The sequence below is a fragment of the Mustelus asterias genome, chromosome 14 (genome assembly GCF_964213995.1).
Source record: "Mustelus asterias chromosome 14, sMusAst1.hap1.1, whole genome shotgun sequence".
NCBI lineage: Eukaryota > Metazoa > Chordata > Chondrichthyes > Carcharhiniformes > Triakidae > Mustelus > Mustelus asterias.
In genome coordinates, this window is record NC_135814.1 from 18,828,523 (window position 1) to 18,853,919 (window position 25,397).

The following is a 25,397-nucleotide window of genomic DNA, read 5'->3' on the forward strand; positions in this document are numbered from 1 at the left end:
TTAATCAATTTATTAAAGTAAATTAAAAATGAAATTTTAGAAGATGGAAGGTCTCTTAAAAGTATGATATCAAAGTTGCTGTGCTTTAACAGGATTTCAATCATTTCTCTTTGTTGACAGTTGAAATACAGGGAGAACTATGAGCGGAACAAAGCTAATTGCAACATTGCTGGTGATGCCTTTTCAATCAGGGCTGCAAAGAGTGCATACAAGAACACGACCAATGTAAGTGTTGGCAACATGACTTTGACTTGGAAGAATGAAAGGAAAGACTTATGTTTAAATAATGTCTTTCATGACCTCACCTTGCCCCAAAAAGCTTTATAACAATGAAATGTAGTCACTGAGCATAGCATCAGTCAGATGAAAATATATTGCCCAGTAGCTGATTCATATGAAAACTTAGCTGACCTACTGTTCTACAGAAGCATTTGGATTTTGTAAAGACCTCTCCATTTTCAGATTCATTGGTTTGGATTTTATTTAGCCGATCGTGACAGGAAGCATGGCAACTTGGCCCACTTAATCGTGGGGAAGGCCCATGTCAGTCTCCCAATGGCGAGAAATCCTCCCCCAATTAAGTTGGAGGGTGAGAGGGACTGACATGGGACTCCCACTCGCTGGCGTGGAATCTGGTTCATTAATGAGCCAATTGACACCCAATTAGGCATTCAATGGGGGCAGCACGGGTCTTCCGTGCCTCAGAAGACCCACCCAGCCAAACTACTTAAGCAGGTGCCCTCCCCCCTCCACCCCACCCCCCCCCCCCCCCCCCACGACCCGAATTCTGTCTTCACTCACTGGGGCCTGACGTCCCTCCACAATCGTGGGCCTTGGGTGTAACAAGCAGTGCCATAAGTGGCACAAGCACCCACAGCTCCCATTGGCAGTGGCAGCAATGGGAGCTGTAGCCATTGATTGGCTAGCGGATCTCAGCAAGTGGAATTTCCACTGCCAGGGACCTCGATCACAGGGAGGGCCCAATGGTGGCTAAATAAGTGCCTGAAGGGCATTTGATTCCATTGGGCCTTCCACACAGAATTGACAGGGGAATTAATGGGTGAGACTCCCATTCGCCCAACAAACTCACAACCATTGTGTTATTTAAATGTAAATTGTTATAATTTAGGGTCACTTTAACTAAGCTAAGTGTTTGAGTGTTGTCTGAGTGGAAAGTGGGTGTAGACTGTGTCTGGCTGGATTGGGTTGCTCCTTCATAACTAAATATCGTGACAAACATTTGATTTTGGGTGAATGTGCAGCGTTGTCTCAGTCGCCCATTGAACACATCTCCCAATTGCCATTTCCAACCAGTACCCAATGTCAAAATAACCCCACTGCCTATAAACATGAATGAGCAATCACTAACGTGAGCTATGACATGCCCTTGGAGCTGTACCCCATCATAAGTCACTGCTTTGATAAGAATTGTGAGAAAAAAGGAAGTTGACTTCAGGTCAGCTTTATCTAAAAAAGAACAATAGCAGTGATGGCTTGTGACTGGAGAACAGACAGATCAGGCAGGGGATGAAGCTAGCCCATTGCACTGGGGGTATGCTGATGCCTGCAATGGTGGTTTGCCCTGGGTAGAGTAAGGGCTCAGGGATCCCTCGAGGTAAAACCAAGGCTTTACCTGATGCAATTTTTCAAAGCCATTGCGGCCTTTTGGCTAAGATGAAGCAATAGATCAAGCCTGAGAGGAGGTGCAATGCCTCATCCTGTCATCCTGTTTGATGGGGCCCAAGATGGGATGTATATCTTTGCCTTGTCAGCTTGGTTCTTGCTTATCCCTCATGTGGGGGCCATGATTGGACTTGAGAGAATTGTTTTTTTTTTGACTAGAATAAAAGTATCGAAAGATACAAAAAAAAGGGCACATTTACAAAATGTGGAAATCAAGTGGGGAGCTCACATATTGCAATGCACTCAGGTTTCAATTTTATTTTCATTGCTTGATCCATAGCTTGATTACAAGAAGAAGTACGAGGCCACCAAAGCCAAGTGGATGTGGACTGCAGACCGACCTGACTTTGTGCAGGCATACAAGGCCTCACAGCAGCAGAGCGAGGTAACTAGAACATTGAGTGGTTCTGTAGTAATGCCAAAGTCGCCGTGTTTTGTGCGCATTGGTGCAATATCCAGACATGATGTGGAGATGCCAGCGTTGGACTGGGGTAAACACAGTAAGAAGTTTCACAACACCAGGTTAAAGTCCAACAGGTTTATTTGGTAGCAAAAGCCACTAGCTTTCGGAGCGCTGCTCCTTCGTCACTTACCTGACGAAGGAGCAACGCTCCGAAAGCGAGTAGCTTTTGCTACCAAATAAATCTGTTGGACTTTAACATGGTGTTGTGAGACATCTTATTGCAATATATAGAACCAAGCCTTGTCAAGCAAACCTCAGATTCATAAGCTACCAATGGGATGATTGCCCCTTGATTCAGATGAAGATATGGCCAGTCAATGTCAGAGTTTTTTTTAGTTTATTTAGTGTCACAAGTAAGCTTACATTAGCACTGCAATGAAGTTACTATGAAAATCCCCTTGTCGCCATATTCTGGCGCTTGTATGGGTACACTGAGGAAGACCCTAGCTCTCGACACCCTAGCTGTGACTGTAACACTACATTCTGCACTCTCTCCTTTCCTTCTCTATGAATGGTATGCTTTTTTTCTATTGCACGCAAGGAACAATACTTTTCACTGTATATACATGTGACAATAATAAATCAAATCAAATAGTTTAGCATGGCCAATGAACCTAACCAGCACATCTTTCAGATTGTGGGAGGAAACCAGAGCACTGGGAGGAATCCCGTGCAGACATGGGGAGAACATGTAGACTCCGCATAGACAGTGACCCAAGCCGGGAATCGAACCCGGCTCCCTGTACTGTGAGGCAGCAGTGCTAACCACTGTGCCACCGTGCCACCCTTCAATAAACCTCAATAAGAAGTTGTCCTTTGGGACCAACAAATTAGTTTTTATGATTTTGTGCCAACAAGATGTAGCTTTTAAGTTCATTGATGCATCATACTAAACAATGGTAATAGGCAAGACCAATAACTTATGATTAGATGCTCATTTTAAACTTTGAATTGCTCAAGATTTAAGCAAGATTATTAAAGGCCAACCATTTTTATTTTCTCAATTCTTTGTTGGGATGTGGGTGTTGCTGGCTGGCCAGCATTTGTTGTCCATCGCTAATTGCCCTTGAACTGAATGGCTTACTAGGCCATATCAGAGAGCAGTTGAGAGTCAACCACATTGCTGCAGGTCTGGAGTCACATGTAGCACAGACCAGGTGAGAATGGCAGATTTCCATCTGAATGCCTGTAGCATTTATAAAAAATTAAATGAATTGTCTGCTCAAATAGAAATAAAAATATATGTGATCTGATAGTCATTATAGAGACATGGCTACAAGGTGACCAATCCCGGGACCTGAATATTCAAGAGCACTTGACATTTTGGAAGGACAGGAATTTAGGAAAAAATGGTGGGGAGGTTTTGTTAATTAAAGATGACATTAGTACATGAGTGAGCGATGATCCTAGTTCTAAAGATTGAAATGTAGAATCAGTTTGTAGAGATAAGATATAGCAAAGTGGCGAAATCATTTGTGGGATAAAAACAGAAAATGTTGAAAAACTCAGCAGGTCTGGCAGCATCTGTGGAGAAAGAAACAGAGTTAAAGTTCTGAGCCCGATATGACTCTTCTTCAGATGTCATTTGTGGGATGCATTTATAAGCCTCGGAACAGTAATGATACTATAGGATAAGGTATGCAGGAAGAAATAAGGCGGGCTTGTAAGAAAGGCATAGCAGTAGTCATGGATGATTGTAATCTACATGTAAATTGGACAGTTTCGGCAGGGGCGGGGGGGAATTGGGCCTACTGTTTGGTTTTGGGGGTAGTGGGGAGATCCCATGGGAGGGGATGTAGGGGGTTCCATGGCCTGGGGTTGGTTGGGGAGGGTGGGGGGGGAGCTGGAAGCACCAGCGTCTAAGTGTTCCGACCGACTCTATTGTACAACCAATGTCACACCTGGCAATTCTCTTAACGTTGTAATTGTCACATACTGTAATTGGCAGTATATTGACAAGGGAGTTCCTTGGGGGAAAGTCCTGTGGGGGAGTCACACAGCTGAAACCATCCAAAGTTTACGATTTAAGTTGCATTTTTAGATGGTTCCCAGAGCAGGGACATCTGTGCAATTTCTGTGCAATCGCTTATTTGGGAAATTCTGAGAGAGCACATCTTTGGGCAACCCCCAAATCCAACACGGGGGAGCTCGGAGGTTATGGTCCCACTCACATTAGAAGCAGTTCAGAGAAGGCTCACTTGATGGGGTTATCGTATAAGAAAAGGTCGGATCGATTGGGCCCAATTCCATTGGAGTTTAGAAAACTGAGAGGTGATCTTATTGAAACATATAAGATCCTGAGGGGACTTTTTAAAATATATATTTGTTTAGGAATAGTGGGCAACACTGGCGAGACCAGCATTTATTGCCCATCGTAAATATCCTTGAGAAGATATAAGGTGCTGAAATAAAGAAAAATAAAAAGGATACAAGGATGTCTGAATAGTGGAGGTGAAAAGGTATAGGAGAGGGCCATTTAGTTCTTGAATTCAAATGCTCGATGCTCTGAAACGACATGTTTCTGATTATATTACTAATTCAATCTCTTTGTTACTTGTGATAGGTGGATTACAAATTGGACAGGGAATACTTGAAAGGTTGCAAGATCTCAGTGCCTGTCTACGGAGACAAGAACATGGTACTAGCTGTAGAAAATACCGACTTGGCCAGTGGGGTAAGTACTAGTATCCATAATTTTAGTATGCGGCCCTATCGCTGTCGAAACCTGAGCGCAGGTTAGCCCATGCTGAGAGGATTAAGATCTCTTGTTCTGCTGACGATCAGGCCACTACCTCTCTGTTTAGTACCTCATGGGTGTGAGTCCACAACACTACTGTAATTTTAGCATTTCACAGGGAGGTTGATATAAGGACCAGGGGATAGAATTACGTTAATACTTTAGAGATGATGTACTGAGACTCTGCATCCTTCTCATGTTGTACTGATGGAGCAATGCCTGATGCTGATAGTTCGTGTCAACATTGGAGACGTTTTCTATCCTGACCTTTTATGAACCAAAAGAAATGATTATGAAGAAAAATCTTGGTATTTTCATCGTATTTTATTCCTCTCACGTAAAGGATAGGGCAAACTGGGATCTAAATCAGCTTCAACACTATCCACCCTGCTTAACAACAGCTTAACTGATTACTCCGATATTGCTTCCAAATTTTGCCCATGTAGTTTGCAATTGCCTATCAAGAATTTAAGGCAAAGGTACAAGCTGGGCTATTTTCCATGTTACGTAACTCCCATACCACTCTCTCCAACCTCATCCACTCCACAACACGGGCACCAAATTTCTCAAAGGCATCTTTCTTTAAGCTTTTCAAACGAAGCACATTTTGTCAGGCAAGTGTTCTTTTTGATGGGGGTGGGGGTGAGAGGAGAGAATTGCTCCTTCAAGAGCGAAAGAATGTAAGAAAAGGAGGTGCCTGTGATTTCAGTACAGATACTGAACAGAAAATCATCATGAATCCATTTCTAAAACCATGCTTGGGGAAACCCAAACTCTGTTATCACTAAGTTTAATAGCCTTGATGTGGAGTTGCCGGCATTGGACTGGGGCAAGCACAGTAAGTAGTCTCACAACACCAGGTTAAAGTCCAACAGGTTTATTTGGTAGCACGAGCTTTCGGTGCGCCGCACCTTCATCAGGTGAGTTCACCTGATGAAGGAGCGGCGCTCCGGAAGCTCGTGCTACCAAATAAACCTGTTGGACTTTAACCTGGTGTTGTGAGACTACTTACTAAGTTTAATAGAGGGATGAAAACATTTGCAGGATTGTGGGGAAAAAGCAGGGAAGTGGGACTAATTGGAAATCTCTTACAGAGATTGAACAGACCCGCGGGGGCCTTTGATTGCAAGATACTAATTATTGTGTGCCATTCGCAGATAAAATACAAACTGAAGCACGAGAAAGAAAGAGGCATCTACCAACCGGTTCCAGACACACCACAGATGCTGCACGCTAAGTCTGTCTCCACCCTAATGTCTGAGGTACTGCAGTTATTTCCCATAAAGTGTTCATGAATACTGAATAGAACAGGACTTGAGAAATACGTAAAGCTGCTTCTCATATACTTTTAATAGTGAATTTACTGTGGCACTGCTCAGAGTGGTTTGGAGGATATGTAATTTGATGCACACTATATTGCCGTAATTCTAAAACGCTAACTTGCCGTCTCCCATTTTAGACCATGACTTGCAATAGCTGTATCTTCCGAGGCCAAGTAGATAGAATAGAATGTTCATGCTTCAGAGGACGATTTGCCTTTTCTCATTCTGTCCTAGTTTTCTTGGGCAGAATCGTTCCCTCCTGCCGATGATGGGAATCGTGGTGGGCGGGGAAATAAGGGGCGATACCCCCAGCCCACTGCACTGCTCTTGCAGTGCAATGGGCGGGAGATATCAGCAGAGGCCCCGCTGGGCGCCCAGGCCTCTGTGCATCTCTGAGGTTGAGATTGTGCGGAGCTAAGTACAATATTTAAATGAGAATTAGCATTCAATTAGCGGGCCTGGGACTGAAGCCCCCCACCCCCTTGCCTATTGGGCAAGGCTTATAGGGGACAGATCAGTGGGGTTGGGAGGGCCACCCCGCTGCCACTGTGTCAGAGGATCACTGGGAAAGGGAGGGAAGGAGTGATCGGGGCGAGCCATCCGGGTGAGGGGTGGGTCGGGATTGCCAGGGATGCTGTGCGGGGGAGGGGGGAGGAGATTGGTGCTGCCCGGGGGGGTGGTTCAGGGTTGCCGGTTGGGAGGGGGCATTCAGGACTGCTGGGGGCGGGGGTTTGGAGAGATTGGGGCTGGCCAGGTAGGTCCAGGAGCTCAGCAATCAGGAGGTGAGGAGGTCGGTAGGGCAGCGATGGGGGTTTTTGGAGCTGGCCAGCAATCAAGAGGCTGGCAGTGTGGGGCCATTGTGCATGCGCCGACCTCCGCTCTGACAGATCGGTGCCCGCACAGTGGCCCGCTCAGCATTATGCTGCCGGCCTCTCAGTGTCCACTGATTTTCAGAGTGAATCCTGCTAGGGCACTCTGCAGTGCTCAGTGTGGGAGGTTCACTCAGAGAATCCCGCTAAAATAACCAGCGGGAAATGAGTTTGGAATCTTGTCCTCCTGGCTTCCATGGCAGGTTAATGGTGGGTCGACTTACCGCAGAATCACGTTGGGAACTCTGTTTGCATCTCATGAATGTTCATTCAAAGGCTAACACATTTGTTCCTTCATTTCTCGGCTTTGCAGAAAAAATACAAAGAAGCTGTTAAGAAGGAGCTTCCCCATGCCGCTTACATGAAACTGCCTGAAACCCGTGGAACTTCACATGTTAAAGAGGTGTCCAAGTTACTCAGTGGGGTGAGCATTCGACATGTAGCATGTTCCACATGAGATGATTAGACCAGCGACCGCCTCTCTATAAGCGGTTAATCAAAACTGCCTTTTCTCTGTGCCCTGGCTGAAATTAGGCAGCTAGATCAGTTCAGGCCTACTTTGCCCACAACATCCCAACCAGAATTTTGTTCCCCCGCCATGACCATCAGTGACTATCCCTTCCTCACCCGTTGCTTGCAAATAGTGGATTTGCTCTCTTTCTCTCCTTGTTACTGCCACTTCCCAATGTTGCCATAAGAAAGTTAATGGTGGGTCTCAGGAAATGGAAGTTGGTGCCCTGAGGTGCCCGCAGGGCAGACAAGTACCGTGTATTAATCTCTGCTCCCTCCAATCTGTCCCTAGTGAAGAGCCCCATCTCTGCCAATTTGGGCAGTGGGTCTTGGTTCCCAATCTTGAGGAAGCCTTCATTACCCCACACTCAATTCAGTTCCACCTGGGTAAGTCACTCTCCTCTTTACTCTTAACTCACACGCCACACCTCCACAGGGACCTCACTCACTCCCAGTTCAAAGGACGTCACCACTCTCTCTCTCACACACACCTTCACTTACCCTGCGGAGCTTGTCCTCAATCCATCCGTGGCACTATTCACCACCCTCCCAGCTGTGGAGTTTCCTCCTTTGGCACGTGGATTGACAACATTTCCATCCAGCTGCAACGTGCTGTAATGATCAGGCCGAGAAGGAAAGAAAAGGAAGCAAATCCAACACTCTGGTCCCACTACTTTGTGGGACATTCTGCCCCATGTGCCCAAAGATCTGCGTGCGGGTCGAGAATTGGCCAGATCTGTCACATGAAGACCCATGGCAGAAATTTGTGACCCTGAGTAGATGATGGAAACATAATGACAATGGCAAAGTATTCTCAGTTAATTAATAAATCATGAAAAGGTGTACGGGAAGTTTAAGAATACTTTTTATTTTTTATCTGTATTTATCTCTTTAATACCACATGATGATGGACAAAAGTCCCAACCCCATCCTGGACCTGTGCCAGTCACCGCTCTTAAACCTGGAATGAACATTTTAATAGCAGTAGTGTTCACCTTTTGGTTTTCAATCCCCTTTGAAGGACTTATAGCTCCCTGCTCCTCACTCCCACCTGCTCTCACTCAAGTAGAATGTGGGCTTTAGAAGTCAGAGTCATGGATCCATATTTAACTAATGCTGAGAGGTGCAGCAGGTTTGTATATGGTGAGCTGCACTACCTCAGTAATACTGTAATATGAAAGGCACTCTTGACAATAGACCAGACTCAATTACCTACTTTATATTCCTACATTTCCGTCGTCTTCTTGCATCTCTCATGGAGTTCTTAAAAAATTGAAAGTAATAAGGTCTCAGGAGACATTGTTTGATTGCTAATGTGAATTTCTTTGACTACAGAAACTGTACAAGAAACAGTTTGAGAAAGATAAAGGCAAGTCTTCATATTCCATGATGACGGAACCCCCAGAAGTGAAACACGCCATGAATGTGGCCAAGTGTCAGAGTAATGTAAGCATACAAATAAATTTGCTTTTTTTTTCGTCGCAAGCATTCCTAATCTTTCTATTGAATGAAGAGTAGAGCAGGATGATTTTCCCCGCAGTCTTCTGGACCCCGATGCCAGGGTCAAATAAGGGTCAGAAGCCCCACAGTGTGTGATGAACAACCTGGCTGTGATTTTCACAAATTAGCCTATTTACGATCACCTGGAGCAACTTAGAAAAAAAAGCATTAGCCAAATGTTCCTGCAGTTTCAATACGCTTCATTGTTGAAATTTCCCAAAGATTGTTATTACAGCAGAGCCCGTTGTGAATGTTTGGCTGAGTTTCAAAAACTCATTTACCTCAGCGTAGAGGAAGGGAAGGTGGGTGATGACTGAGTTTTTTTGATTGACAGTTTTAAGAGACTATTAAAGGATTAGTTGTCTTTGTTGTGGTCCATCAATAGGAGTTCATTTGTTTTTATGACTGACCACTTGAGGGGCTTTAACATTTCTGAATGGGTTTCATGAGTGAGAGCTTTTTTCAATATCAAGTGCGTAGAAGTGAGAGCTTGCTTAGATTGTTAGAAGTTTATTTATTTTATCATCACCACATGACTCCTGTGGTCTGTCCATAATGGAAATTGGGTGAGTGGCTTTGTGGTTATGAGGGAGCGTGGAGGTGAGGGCTAGAGCTAACAGCTTTTGCAACTGGGCTAAAGTCTCAGGGAATCAAGGCAGGTTCTAATTAGTCCACCTCAGCACTTGGCATCACTTCCAAACTTCCTTCAGAGGTGGCGAGCCCATCTCCATCTCACCCCCTGCTTTCCCGGAATGAAAACATGGTTTCCGGAGGAGGCCCTTTTAAAGGAGATAGATCTGCTGAGTTGGGAGATTTCCCGACTCAAGTTTTTCTCTCCAACTCTTTAACTTCAAAATAAAAATCCTCTCAAGGGCGGCTTGCAACTACAGCTGGAGCCAAGCAGGGTAGGGGGAGGTGGGAGGGTGGGAATGCCTCAAAGCTTGCCTGGAGCGCTAACTTCCCAGTTTGTTACTGGGAGGATACCTCCAGAGAGCTGGGCTGTTCCCTGACTCCTCCAGGGACCAGGAGACCAACTGAAAACTTCTATTCAGCCATTGACAATAGACATTTTTGGGCGGTATGATGGCACAGTGGTTAGCACTGCTGCCTCACAGCACCAGGAACTGGGGTTTGATTCCCAGCTTGGATCACTGTCTGTGTGGAGTTGTACATTCTCCCCGTGTCTGCATGGGTTTCCTCCGGGGGCTCCAGTTTCCTCCCACAGTCCAAAGATGTGGGAGTTAGGTGGCTTGGCCATGTTAAATTCTCCCTCAGTGTACCCGAACAGACGCCGAAGTGTGGCGACTAGGGGATTTTCACAGTGGCTTCATTGCGGTGTTAATGTAAGCCTACTTGTGACTAATAAATAAACTTTTACATTTTAAAGGCCTTTAACATTCTTAATTGGCTGCCTTCCACTTGAGGGCAGCATCCCCCACTTAATACAATCTAAGCCGGCTAGTGAAGGAAAAGCCAAGGCACAGAGCTTTGCTCTACTGAGAGAGTTTATTGACTTCATTCATAACTCTCCTCCCACAAATACAGAGTGGAATTTTCCAGCCATTCACGCCTCACCGCCACTGCAAGCAAGGATCGAGAATTTGGAGCTCAGCCAAATCTCCTTTCGGAACTGGAGAATCCTGCCGGCGGAAACTGCTGGAAAATTACACCCGCAGTGTCCCAACCATCCCCTCCTTACTCTTTTTAAACCCAAAGAAATCCCACCAACAAATCAAACAAATTGGCAGTCCCTTAAAGGGGCACTGTAACACAAAACAAAACTTTAAAGGAAACTTAACAAATTAAATAAAAATGTCCTTCCCTGGAGTGATGATGCACTCCAGCCCCTGCAACACCCACCAGATATTAATTCACCAGTGTGGTTTCTCACTGGAAAATTTCACCCACAGAGCAGAATCAGATCAGATAATGGTTAGAATTTGGTCAGGATGTGCCCTTGCGATTGATCCAATTCATGCCTTACGCTCATTCTCAAGTGCCCAAACTAATCTTTCTCACCAGGTTTTCAGGCAGCTAGTTGGGTCCCTCCCTCCATCACTCAGTATCCATTCCCTTCTCTGTTTCAGTATATTTTTTCTCTCCCACACACTCAGTAAAGTGTCTTGAACTATTTTTTACATTGAAGGTGTTATATAATTCCAAATGGCTGATACATGTGGACAACAGAAGCTTTAAAATATAGGGAATGAGCAGTGTGTTTGGAAGATATTTATCAAGCATGACTATCTAGTAAAAGAGTCTGGCAGTGACAAACAAATGTTCTCCAACATTCAGGTTGAATACAAGAAAGACGCCAAATCCAAACTATCTTACACGTCTGTGGCAGATCGGCCAGACATTATCAAGGCTACCGAAGCTGCCAAGTTAATCAGTGATGTAAGTACGCTTCATCGTGCTAATCAGTACACTATTGTACAAACCTTTACCCAGATTTATGTACAGCCCATCAAACGAGTTCTGCCTGTTCCTACAGATTGGCTACAGAACAAAGGCACGTGAGGAGGCGAGTCGTGGTATCAGCTGCATTGGACGCCCAGACATTGAACTAGCCAAAGAGGTTTCCAAACTTACCAGCCAGGTAACGAAAAGCTGAAGCACAGATACCTTAATAGCATCAAAAAGACAGCACAGCTTGTGAGATTGCTTAAGACTCCAGACTGTCAAACTGTGTCAGCCTAGACTGAGTCATCGAAGATTGCAGCAACTATGTTAAAATCTGTAATGCTGTGTTAGGCTGTATCAAAAATCATATCGTCATTGTATGACAAACTACACGAAGGGTAAAAGCAACCCAATGAAATTGAGAGAAAACAGTTTCACTGACTAATCAGGGAAAGTCTTATGAATCATGCAAGACACCAACTCTTCTAGACGTTAATGTTTTTGCTCCTTGTGGTTTTAAATCAGTAACTACATTCTCATGTCTATACTTGCACTGTAATTTCTATCGCCTTTCTGCAGTGGTGCTAATGTTTATTTTTGTGGGAAATTTGTCATCATTCCGTGTATTTTACTTCCAGGGATTAATTCCGATACTGTGAGTAACCAGGGACATTGTTACTCTTGACCGGATGTGCTTCTCAGCAGCAGTGAACACAGTCAACTCAATGAATACCTGGGTCCCCTTTCTCTGAAAAAGAGAAGGGTGCCAGGTGGCCTCACAGAGTTGTTTAAAAATCCTGAAAGGTTTTGACTGAATGTTTCCATTTGTGGGAGCAAAGCAAAAGTGAAGGCCACCCAATATAAGATAGTGACCAAAAAAATCGAACAGCGGATTCAGAAGAAACTTCTTTGATTTTGATTGATTTGATTTGATTTATTATTGTCAATGTATTAACATACAGTGAAAAGTATTGTTTCTTGCATGCTATACAGACAAACCATACCGTTCATAGAGAAGGAAGCGAGAGAGTGTAGAATGTAGTGTTACAGTCATAGCTAGGGTGTAGAGAAAGATCAACTTAATGCAAGGTAAGTCCATTCAAAAGTCTGATGGCAGCAGGGAAGAAGCTGTTCTTGAGTCGGTTGATACGTGACCTTAGACTTTTGTATCTTTTTCCTGAAGGAAGAAGATGGAAGAGAGAATGTCCGGGGTGCGTGGGGTCCTTAATTATGCTGGCTGCTTTGTCGAGGCAGCAGGAAGTGTAGACAGAGTCAATGTATGGGAGGCTGGTTTGCTTGATGGATTGGGCTACATTCACCCAGAAAGTAGTGAGAATGTGGAAGTCGCTACCACAGAGAATAGTTGAAGCAAATAGTATAGCTGCAATTAATGGGAGCTGGATAAACGTATGAAAGAGAAGGAAATAGAGGTTTAAGTTGATAGAAATATATGGCCACTAATCAGGGCTGATAAGATTGCAAGAGGTGAGAAACTGGGCGTGAAGCCAGTTTTTTGCCTCTTGTTGATTTTGTCAGCTCGCCACACTGATCGACAGCCGTGATGAGCTGGTAAAATCACCCACTTTGGAGCAGTACTGGAGAGGATGCTCCAGGACAGACTAGTCTGTGGCATTACTGAGGACAGTATGCAGCGCCGTTTGTAGGGAGAAGCCACACTGACTTTCAAGAAGTCTCTATAAATTTCTTAGGGCTTGGAAATAACTGCAAGCAATGTAAAAGATAGTGCACAGGTGGGTGCAGAGGCAGTAATAGAGGTGGGTATAATTTTGGCTTTTAAAAAGCATTGAGCCTGTTACATGGGTAAGATGGGTATAGGGGGATATGGGCCAAACACGGGCAATTGGGACTCACTGAATGGTAAAAACTGGATGGCATGGACAAGTTGGGCCAAAAGGCCTGTTTCCAGGTTGCAAACCTCTATGACTCTAAGTAAAGAAAAAGGCTGCAAGTAAAGAGGTGAAAGCAGTGGAGTGTTTCAAGTGTGGAGGGACAGACTATGTGAATCATTGCAAATTCATGGATGCTGCTTGTCATCGCTGCAATAAAAAGGATCATTTAGGTAAGAAATACGGGAATTCGAAGAGCAAGTTGAAGGCTGAGCAGGGAAATTCAAATTTGGAAAAGCCTCAGTCAGCTGCGTATCGCCTGGAAAGCTCAGGGCAGGCAGAGGAGCATTCTTACAACATGTTTAATGTGAATGAGGGCCGTGCGGAGCCTATCTATGCTACAGTGAAGGGCGATGGAAAACAAATCAAGGCGGAGGTGGACATGGGAGCCTCTGCATCTGTAATTAGTGAGGAGACCTACAGGAAGACTTAAGAACATAAGAACATAAGAAATAGGAGCAGGAGTAGGCCATCTAGCCCCTCGAGCCTGCCCCGCCATTCAATAAGATCATGGCTGATCTGACGTGGATCAGTACCACTTACCCGCCTGATCCCCATAACCCTTAATTCCCTTACCGATCAGGAATCCATCCATCCGCGCTTTAAACATATTCAGCGAGGTAGCCTCCACCACCTCAGTGGGCAGAGAATTCCAGAGATTCACCACCCTCTGGGAGAAGAAGTTCCTCCTCAACTCTGTCCTAAACCGACCCCCCTTTATTTTGAGGCTGTGTCCTCTAGTTTTAACTTCCTTACTAAGTGGAAAGAATCTCTCCGCCTCCACCCTATCCAGCCCCCGCATTATCTTATAAGTCTCCATAAGATCCCCCCTCATCCTTCTAAACTCCAACGAGTACAAACCCAATCTCCTCAGCCTCTCCTCATAATCCAAACCCCTCATCTCCGGTATCAACCTTCTCTGCACTCCCTCCAATGCCAATATATCCTTCCTCATATAAGGGGACCAATACTGCACACAGTATTCCAGCTGCGGCCTCACCAATGCCCTGTACAGGTGCATCAAGACATCCCTGCTTTTATATTCTATCCCCCTCGCGATATAGGCCAACATCCCATTTGCCTTCTTGATCACCTGTTGTACCTGCAGACTGGGCTTTTGCGTCTCATGCACAAGGACCCCCAGGTCCCTTTGCACGGTAGCAAGACTTGGGGCTCTGAGCAGCGCCAGCTCTTACTCAGGCAGGGTTCCAACTTTGGATTCATGCTGGAGAGGTCGTAAGAGGAATGGTTGAGGAATCTCGTTGGAATTTAGAAGGATGAGAAGGATTTGATTGAAACTTACAGGATACTGCTAGGCTTGGATAGAGTGGACGTGGAGAGGATGTTTCCACTAGTAGGAAAAACTAGAACCAGAGGGCACAACCTTAGGCTAAAACAGAGATGAGGAGGAATTTCTTCAGCCACAGAGTGATGAATCTGTGGAACTCTTTGCCGCAGAAGGCTGTGGAGGCCAGGTCATTGAGTGACTTTAAGACAGAGATAGATGTGTTCTTGATTAATAAGGGGATCAGGGGTTATGGGGAAAAGGCAGGAGAATGGGGATGAGAAAAATATCAGCCATGATTTGAATGGTGGAGCAGACTCGAGGGGCCAAGTGGCCTAATTCTGCTCCTATGTCTTTTATGGTTTTATGGTCTTATGGGATCGGGCAGGCTAAACGGTTCGTGTTGGCAAGAAGATAAGCGAGAGTGCCCACATGGAGCAGGCGGCGCATTGTGACTGACGAACAGAAATGGGTCCTCCTGCATCAAACGGGAAGTTCATGTTTTAAACTTGGCATTATAAGTCAACCTCCTCTTTTCAAAGGCTTCTTCGAAGTTCAGAGTGGACTTGCACACGATGATCTACAGAGTCCAAAAACAGCTAAAATCCATTGAGTAGAAAATTGCCCTTGGGCTACATCAGTTGTCTTTTTTTATCTGTAATACTCAATTTTAACCAGTTTCATTTTAAGAACATTTTCTTGGCAAATTTGGGAAGGTACATGCCTAGTAATAGCCTCACCATTGAGGTTGTTCTGTTCTAAATGCTGTCTTTATAAGTGATTGTTTCTGTGGTAGAACTCAGCTGTATCCTACTTCTATGGCATTAATTTCTGACTGGAGTGGAACCCATATCTGCTGCTGCTCTCCATCTATTAATGTGTTTGTTCCAAGCTCTTCAATCTCATGCTTGCAATTACATCCGGGCTACCCATTAATTGCTACTGACCACTGCTCTGATCATACCATCTTGCTACGCTTCATAGGTGGAATACACCAAACAGAAACTCAGAGGTCATGGAGCTGCTTCATATGACACTCCTACGATGAGGCTCGCAAAGAAAGCAAACATCCTCTCCAGCAACGTAAGACAAACTTAAGTATCAAGAGCCCCTGTACAGCATCCCTGCATTTTATTATACCCTTGCCATTTATGTAAAATGATCTTTTTTTGGGGGGGTTGCCCCAATATTGATGGTACTCTAATGCCAATTAGAAAGCGCCTTGATAGAATACTAAGTGGCAATAAACGGGAACAAACAGCCCACGACTGAGCCATCGGCCATGTTTTGTTCTGCAATCATGTTTAGTGAGCACAATTTTCCCAATATATAATTCCACACCTGCAATTCTGATGTATATTTTCCCAGCGTCCAACAAAGGGACAACAGAGGTCCTATTCAACATTTTTTCTTGTTTGAGCCCTACAAACGTACGTGCCACTATTATGTCTCCACGGAATTATCAATCACACAAGAACACTTTCCTCTTTCTTCAAAAACTGTCAAAGCATTCGAGCCCTCTTGAGACCCAAACTTGTCAGTCACGCTAATCCATTTCTCACCATTTCCTTCCTGTTAACATTTCATCTCGCTTCTCCTCATGATGACACTTGAAACATATGTACTTTTTTTTTAAGTTCTGTGCTGTCTTTGGAAAGGATCTGTATATGCATTGGAACTCACAGATACTTTATCTGTAACTCTAATTTTTTTTTTTAATTTTTGACTTTGTTCTTTTTCTGATCCAGTGAAGCATACCTTGAGAGAAGAATGTTTCCACCCAGCATACCTGTATTTTTCACAAGTGGAAATAAATTCTTTTGATTGACTTTTTTTTTCCTCCCCCTTTTCTCTCTTGAAATTTTTCACGCACTTTTGCAGGAATCCAGGATTTTCGAAGGCAAACATGTATATGGAGTAAGGAGTGGACAATACTCACTTGATATTTAATCTGCCCACGCATTAAAACTTAGAAAATAGAAATACATATGAACAAACACATTCAGGTCCACAAACAACATTGCCACTCGAACATTTCATTTAAGAAGCAGTGCCCAGGTACTTCCAGGAACCTGGCAACTGGAACAGCTTTACTGGTGATGTATTTTCACAGAATTATCAATTTTTTTTGACTGCCCATTTGTAGCACAATCATACAGTGCAGAACGAGGCCATTCGGCCCATCAAGTCTGCACTGACTCTGAAATGCATCTTACCCAGGCCCTCCCCCTACCTCTGTAATTCCATACCTCCCATGCATTTATCACAGCCAATCCACTTTACCTGCACATCTTTGGACTGTGGGAGGAAATCGGAGCACCCGGAGGAAACCCACGCAGACACGGGGAGAATGTGCAAACTCCATACAGACAGTGACCCAAGGTGCTGTGAGGCAGCAGTGCTAGCCACTATTCCATGGAGACTGCAGAAAACTGGAGCACCCGGAGGAAACCACACAGACACGGGGAGAATGTGCAAACTCCACACAATCCCACAAGCTCCACACAGACAGTCAACCCTGGCGCTGTGACGCAGCAGTGTGAGCCACTATGGCACTGTGCCGCCCCAAAATCAACTTTTTTTTTGCTACATGCCCATTGTCATTCCTGTTAAACACCACCTCCCCAATATACACCCGCACTCATTTGTCCCTTTGTTTTGTGCATTATGAGGTATCTGTATTGCCTTTTTTGTCATTATAGTATTTTAATGCTATCAGTATACTCCTTCCACTTTCCTGATCTGTATTCTTTGTCCAAAAACGTTCAACGGATTTGATATCGATTCCTTTTATTGTATTGAGTTAAAGAGACTGCCATTTCTATGTTGGGAATCCTATAGTAACATTGGTCTCAATCCATGTGTAGATTAAGTACAAGGAGAAGTTCGATAAAGAGTTCAAGGGAATACGGCCGAAGTTTGATTTGAAGGAGAGCTCAGGGTACAAGTCAATGAAGGATGCAAACATTTTTGCTAGTGAAGTAAGTATCAAGATACATCCACCAACAATGACCAAACTGTCTCTTTCAGCCTGGTTGAAGCTGCCAGGACTTGTAGGCAAAAAAAATTGTTAGCTTATCGAAATAATTAGATAAGAACTCACTGTTTAGAGTTTCTCTGGGCATTAATGCCGTTCACACACATATATGCTGATTTTTGCTAAGATTACAGGGTCTGAAAAGCCACCAGTGAAGATGGTGTAGACCTAATTATGCCGGGTTTCTAGAAACTTAGAAACCTGGATGGCTTACTCCTGCTTCTAGTTTCTAAGTTTCCTTAGAAACTAGAAGCAGGAGTCGGCCATTTGGCCCTTCGAGCCTGTTCTGCCATTCATTTTGATCATAGCTGATCATCGAAGTCAATATCCTGATCCCCCCCCCCCCCATCCTCCCTTATCCCTTGATCCCTTTAGTCCCAAGAGCTATACTTAATTTCTTCTTGAAATCAGACAATGATTTGGCCTCAGAACATTAGTTGAGTTTCTAGATTTATAGTCTGGTGATAATACCACTATGCCATCGCCTCCCTGATATAATTCACGGTTTCTGGGAGTTTTTGATACATATATAACAGGCAGAATTTCCACTCGAGGCAAATATGGGATAGAGCTCCTCACACGCCAGAAATTTCCATTTCCCTCGCTGATTTGGGACCCAGGGTATATCAGGAGGCTGAAATGCCACATGAGTTGAGATAAATTAGCATCCAGGGCATTGGCCTGTAATCTTAAAGAAGGCTGCACCAATTGCCAGCCTTAGATGGGTAGGGGGTGAAGACTAGGTTGAGGGGAACGTGGCTAGGAGACTCAGCAATTCCCAGTGCCAGGTAGGCAGTGGATCTTTCTAGCACATGAACAAACTGCCGCTAAGTTAACATGCACAGTAGCATTCTCACCTGCCCCCTTCAAATTCGACGCTCTTTTGCTGATTCTTCAGATTCCAACAGGATCGTCGCTGGAGAAAAATAGGGGGGACAGCCCCAAAATCAGCAGTGGCATTATGTCCCTTAGGATTTCCAGGACACAATATGAGAAGATCCAGGCCCAGATTTTCATCCTGTACTGTGCAGTCGGGAACAGCAGAAATTTTAACTGAATTTTTTTTTGTTCATTCACGGCATCGCTGGCTGGGCCAGCATTTATTGCCTATCCCTAACTGCCCTCCATTTCAGAGGGTATTTTTAAGAGTCAACCACATTGCTGTGGATTTGGAGTCACATGTCCAGACTGGGTAAGGACAGCAGATTTCCTTTCCTAAAGGGCATTAGTGAACCAGATGGGTTTTTACGACAATGGTTTTGTGGTTATCATTACATGTTTAATTCCAGATTTTTTATTCAATTCAAATTTCACCATCTGCCATGGTGGGATTTGAACCCAGGTCCCCAGATCTTGCCTTGGTCTCTGGATTACTAGTCCAGTGACAAAACTATTCTGCCACTGCTTCCCCCTGCATCCTGTGTCACCCTGCAAGCTAAATGTATATTCTGCAACTAAAATTCATTCATATCAGTCAGAAGAATAATAGTGTCAATGAAGGGTTATCCTCACTCGAAACGTTGGCTCCATTCTCTCTCCACACATGCTGTCAGACCTATCATAGAATCCCCACAGTACAGAAGGAGGCCATTCTGCCTGCACCGACAACAATCCCAGCCAGGCCCTATCCCTGTAACCCCACATGTTTACCTTGCTAGTCCCCCTGACACTAAGGGGCAGTTTAGCATGGCCAATCAACCTAACCCGCACATCTTTGGAGTGTGGGAGGAAACCGGAGCACCCGAAGGAAACCCACGCAGTCACGGGGAGAACATGCGGACTCCACACAGACAGTCGCCTGAGGCCGGATTCAAACCCAGGTCCCTGGCGCTGTGAGGCAGCAGTGTTAACCACTGTGCCACCATGCCGCCCTGCTGAGATTTTCCAGCATTTTCTATTTTTTGTTTCCGATTCCAGCGTCCGCGGTATTTTGTTTTTATATTGGAATGACAGTGTTGCTCATCCATTTCTCGTTCCAGGTTATATACAAACAGGACCTGAAGAAGATGCACAAACCTGTGACAGATATGTCTGAATCCTTACAAATGCAGCATAACCTCTCCACTAGCAAGCTGTCAAGTCAAGTAAGCAGTTGAACTAACAAATCCACGTTTATGCTCATAACCCTCCTGTCTCACTGTAATCTGAATGTATGAAGTTTTAACAATGTTCCTCCTCTCCTCACTGAGGGATATCCCTGGTAGTGACCTACTTATCTCTTACTCACGGTAGCTAGCTCTCATCATCCACAAATAACCATTTTGTGTTATGAAAATAACACCTCACTTTTTTTTTCTGTTTCAAGACCTTTGTCTTGTAATAAAATTACTAATTAGCCATTTCATTGGAAAATCACTAGCTTTCTTCGTGCCTTGTAAATATATTTTTGAACACTAACGAGTGAGCATCTTTTAAAAAAAGATACAATTTCATTATTCTCACACTTGTTCAGGGAGTGAATGAAATTTTCTTTTGGGTGCGTGAAGTAATATTTTCAAATGGTTGGATGTTTGTACTTTAATCATTGAAAGCACAGCATTGACGAGAAGCCAAAATGGCGCCGTGCCTGTTGGTGGGCCAACCATTAACAAACCAGAGTTTCCCATCAATCAGGCATTAAAGAGATGCTCAAGATTAATAGGTTATGTGGAGTTATCATTACCCATTACATATCCAGGAGTGGTGTTGTGGCAACAAAGTAGCATCTGAGGGGAAAAAATAAATCACTATTAATACCTCTCAGTTTTCAATATCAATTCTTCTGCAGAGTAATTCTCAGCAACAGCATAATCTTGCATTTTTATAGTGCCTTTAACATTATCAAACAAAACATGATCTTAAGTGCATAAAGGGACATTAGGACTTGCGACTAAAGCTTAGTCAATGGGTATGTTTTAAAAAGCATCTTAAAGGACAGGTGGCGAGGTAGAGAGGTTTAGGAAGGATATTTCGGAGCTTAGGGCCTGGATTATCAATGGTGGAGACCATAGACGATAAGTTCCAGGAGCAGAATTAGGCCATTCGGCCCATCAAGTCTTCTCCGCCATTCAATTATGGTTGATATGTTTCTCCCAACCCCATTTTCCCACCTCTTCCCCATAACCTTAGATCTTCTTACCAATCAAAAACCTATGTATCTCTGTTTTAAATATACTCAATGACCTGACCTCCACAGCCTCTGGTGGCAATGAATTCCACAGATTCACCACCCTCTGACTGAAGAAATTCCTCCTCATCTCAGTCCTAAAAGGTTGTCCTTTTATTTTAAAGCTGTGCCCTCGGATCCTTGTCTCTCTTACTAATGGAAACATCTTCCCCATGTTCACTCTATCCAGGCCTTTCAGTATTCAATGAATAGCAATGAAAAGCGATGAAAATCGGGACATTTTTGGATAGGCAGGTCAGATGGAAGAGAATCAAGGATATAAAAGCCATTTTTCCCTGGAATATTTCCTACTGGCTGGTCACTAATGTGAACTCATTGACAGGGAGTAGGGTGCAGGGATTTTCAACCTTTGCTAAAGGGAGAAAACAACTTCAGAGAAAGAAGGCCAAAACAGGAGCTAGGAAATGAAGCAAAGCTTAAATATTTGTAGAATTTGTGGAGAACACTTTTGTAGGGACACTCTGGATGAAATTTCCTGGTCGCGCCCACGCCAAGACAGGAAATTCCCATCTGAGGCCAACCGGCCTTTTAAATGGTCCTCCAAATTTTCCGTCCTACCCGTGATGGGACTGGCAAATCATCCCCTCTGTGTCAGCTATGTTTCAGTTAGTAGTACTCCTGCCTCTGAGGCAATGCACAAAAATCTAAGCTGGCTCTCCACTGATGGAAAGCTTCAGTATCAGAGAGGCCATGTTTCGGGTGTGAAGTTAAAACAAAGCACCCCCCGCCCCCCCAAACCCATTCACTCTGTCAGGTGATTTCGAAGCAGAACAGAGCAGTTATCCCTGATGTCCTGGCCAATATTTATCCCTCAAATAACATCACAAGAACAGATTATTTGGTTGTTATTACATTGCTGTTTGTGGGAACATGTTGTGTCCAAATGGGCTGACATGTTTTCCACATTATAACAGCAACTGCATTTCAAAAATACCTTGCTGGCTGAAAAGATCTTTGGAACATCCTGGGTCATGCAAAGTATCCTACAAATGCAAGTCTTTTTCTTTTGTTTTTTCAAAAAATCTCTGCAAGTTAGTTCCCAACTACAGCTACTTATGGAATCATGTCAGATTGAAACATTTTCGTATCAAATATCTTAAAAAGATGAAATCATAGGCAGCGTAAAGAATTGCTGTCCATAAAAATTAGTTTTTCTGCAATAGAGTTGTTTTTCTGACTATTTTGAAGTACATTAGTTTTGCTTTCTACACAATGGGCCAGATTCTCCAACCTCATCCAATCCCGCTGCAGTGAACTGACATTTCACTGAGTGCCAAATTCTCTATTCTCACTGGCAGCGACAGGGGGGCACGGACAGATGGAGAATTGTGGCCAATATTAGGCTTTGCAATTTCGTTTATTTTGAAAAATCTCCTCTTCATGGCTCTTAACAAACCAGCATAGTTGACATCATTGGGCGGCACGGTGGCACAGATGGGGGGGGCACAGTGATTAGAACTGTTGCCTCACAGCGCCAGGGACCCGGGTTCAATTCCCAGTTTGGCTCAGTGCCTGTGTGGAGTTTGCACGTTCGCTCCGTGTCTGCGTGGGTTTCCTCCGGGTGCTCCGATTTCCTCCCACAGTCCAAAGCTGTGCGGGTTAGGTGGATTGGCCATGTTATATTGTCCCTTAGTGTCAGGAGGGCTAGCTAGGGTAAATACATAGGGTTATGGGGATAGGGGCTGGGTGGGATTGTGGTCGGTGCAGACTCAATGGACCTAATGGTCTCCTTCTGCACTGTAAGATTCTATGGTTCTATAGCTATGATATCAATGGAGAAATTAGTTCAAATGAAACCAGTTTGTTAATGGTTGCCACATTAGCTAATCCAACAAAATGGCGCATCTCGAACGCTGCTTTCATTTTCATTTAGAAATGTCCATGACCATTGTGTGTAGTCCCACGTGCCATAATTCATCATCCACATCCCGTATTCTTTTTGATTGGATTTCTTTTCTTGCCTCTCACATTTTACTGTTTAACAGACTACTTTTTTGTGAGCACCTTTTTGTAGATGGGTCACACTATTCAGACTCTGTAGTCTCTCTGTTATTGAGGTGGTTTTTGACCCTCCTGTAGTACCAGTACAAGAAGGCGTTTGAGAAGAGTAAAGGTCACTACCAACTGGTGTCCGATTCACCTGAACAAATTCATCTAAAGGAAGCAACTGAGTTACAGAGTCAAGTAAGTCAGCTGAAGAAAACTGAATGCGTTTTCATATGTACACATAACTTAGTACACTACACATCATGCAATAAGTTATCCAACTTGCAGAGGAGAAAAACTTTCCAATATGAACCAAGAAGAAACCTTTTTATTTTAAAACGGTACAACTAAACTAGCGTTAGAATATTCTTTCTTCCTTTGTGGTGTCTCATGTGTTTAACATAATCACTGTGTTGTTTCAAATTGTGCCCTCTTCCCTCTCCCCATTTTGTACAATGTTGCCTGAGTACCTTTGTGTCATCCCTGACTGAAGCATGACCAGGTGAAGGAAGTGTGAGGAAGCTTTTCAGTGTCAGTTTATTCTGACTTTATCCTCCTTATTCTGAGAGCTTGTCTATAGTTTTCATTGGAAACTACTTCCGGATTGTCTATCTGTAATGGAGGTCATTGGGGTGACTCTAAATATTACTAATTAATGTAACAAAATCAGAGCGGACTAATGAATTGAACCATTATATTGCCGATGGGAGTGGTGGTTTTAACACACAAATCTAATCTGGACAACTGATTACAGGGATTTCCCAAACAACCTTTCAATTTTTTGGGTTCATTTGTATCTATGTGAAGTATAGACGCTGCTGATTTAGACACATCATATTGATTTAAAAATATTATCTTTTACAAAAGAAAATTGTATCAATTCCTATTATTTTGTTGGCAGCCCTTTATTTCATATCTCTTCCAAAATGTATTTTAGGCTTTCAGATTTTACTTTGTTTACTATTCCTTTCTATTACAAGTTAGAGTTCAATGAAGTACATAATCTTTGTAATAAATGTATTTTCCTTCTTGATTGTTTGTATTGTTGGGGCGGGGAAGAGGACACATCATGTCTCATTTTAAGAGTTAGCACTGTGAACTTCAACATATAAAGCTTACTCAATTGCTGAGAGTAACCATGACGTACATTTCAGGTCAAGTACAAGGAGAAGTATGAGAAAGAAAGAGGCAAGGCAATGTTGGACTTTGAAACACCCGTTTATCTCACTGCCAAGGAGACGCAACACATGCAGAGTGAGGTAAGGTCAAGGAGTGAGAGCATTACCCCTGGAGAACCTATCTAGAGTCCTCGTGTTGGTAGTAATACTGTCCAATGGTGTCTGAAGGGAAGTACATAGGATTCTGAATGCCAGTTTTTCTGGATTCTTCAGTCAATCGCTATGGCCTCCATGTTTGTTCAGAAATGAAAAGGAAACTTACATACAGGTTATGCCAGACTTGTATTAAGTTTTAAAACTATACACTGTCACTGTTGTAAATATTAAAGGGCGATTTGCTCCCAGCTTCAGCTATTTTGATTGCTTTGCTCCTCTCCCACTGGGACACAGCCCAACATTTTCCACTCATGTGATCAAGGCATGCCTGGTTCAATATCCACAAGTCCCTTAGCCACTCAGCGAGGTGCAGACTTTCTGTGCGGTGTTGCAGCGAACAATTTGTTCTTCCTCTAAGATCCGACAGTCTGCAGAATGCTCAAGGTTACAATAATAAAGGAAGGGTCTGTTTCTTACACACTAAATGTAAATCAGTATATTTATAGTGAACCATACATGTCTCGCATGGACGTCAGCCAGCCTCCTATCTGGCTGCTTGAACAAAGGGGGATTCTACTGTCAGGTGTCGAGCTGGTTGTCCAGACATGTTATACACCACTTACCACAGAATTATTGCAAGGGGAGAACGAGTCCTAAAGGAAAAACATGAACGAGATTTGCGCTAATTCATTAATAGGTCAACTGGGAGAATTGGTAATGGCACTGCCAGGATCTTCCTGATGTGGGACAGATCTTCCTGCTGAGCCTGGAGCATTTAACTGGAAGCAGTAAGCCGGCAACATGCTGAGGAGCCATTCACTCCTCCTCTCACTCGCCCCAGCATGGATCCACTGGGATGCAACAGGCCACAAGCCACCCTGTGGAACGGATCCCCCTCCACCCAATGATGGGCTGACAGCTGTGGCCACAATGCTGCAGAGAGCGCGACCAATTGGAGGCACCCTCACAGCCTCCGACCTGACTCACCATTTCTGAATATCAATCCCTGAGATTAAGGTCAGCAAGTTTAACCTGTGATATATAACTAGCTCTGTAAGAAGTCTCACAGCATCAGGTTAAAGTCCAACAGTTTTATTTGGTAGCACGAGCTTTCGGAGCGCTGCTCCTTCATCAGGTGAGTGGAGAGTTGGGTTCACAAACACGGCATTTATAGACACAGACTCAATTGCAATATAATGGTTGAAATGCGAGTCTTAACAGGTAATCAAGTCTTTACAGGTACAGACAATGTGAA

General features: G+C 43.9%; 1 protein-coding gene across 28 annotated transcripts in view; it reads left to right on the forward strand.

The window, feature by feature from the left end:
* neb (nebulin) overlaps nt 1-25,397 on the forward strand; it is a 286,658-nt gene that overhangs the window by 211,664 nt on the left and 49,597 nt on the right. For 10 of the 28 annotated variants that reach the window (XM_078227934.1, XM_078227935.1, XM_078227937.1 and 7 more), the window contains exons 116-128: nt 121-225; nt 1,964-2,068; nt 4,710-4,820; nt 6,041-6,145; nt 7,388-7,498; nt 8,920-9,030; nt 11,380-11,481; nt 11,579-11,683; nt 15,664-15,762; nt 17,547-17,660; nt 19,696-19,800; nt 22,962-23,066; nt 24,023-24,127. In XM_078227934.1, the coding sequence (XP_078084060.1) occupies nt 121-225; nt 1,964-2,068; nt 4,710-4,820; nt 6,041-6,145; nt 7,388-7,498; nt 8,920-9,030; nt 11,380-11,481; nt 11,579-11,683; nt 15,664-15,762; nt 17,547-17,660; nt 19,696-19,800; nt 22,962-23,066; nt 24,023-24,127 (1,383 nt within the window). The remainder of the gene's footprint in view (nt 1-120; nt 226-1,963; nt 2,069-4,709; nt 4,821-6,040; nt 6,146-7,387; nt 7,499-8,919; nt 9,031-11,379; nt 11,482-11,578; nt 11,684-15,663; nt 15,763-17,546; nt 17,661-19,695; nt 19,801-22,961; nt 23,067-24,022; nt 24,128-25,397) is intronic. The other 18 variants (XM_078227938.1, XM_078227943.1, XM_078227947.1 and 15 more) reach the window with 3 other exon arrangements.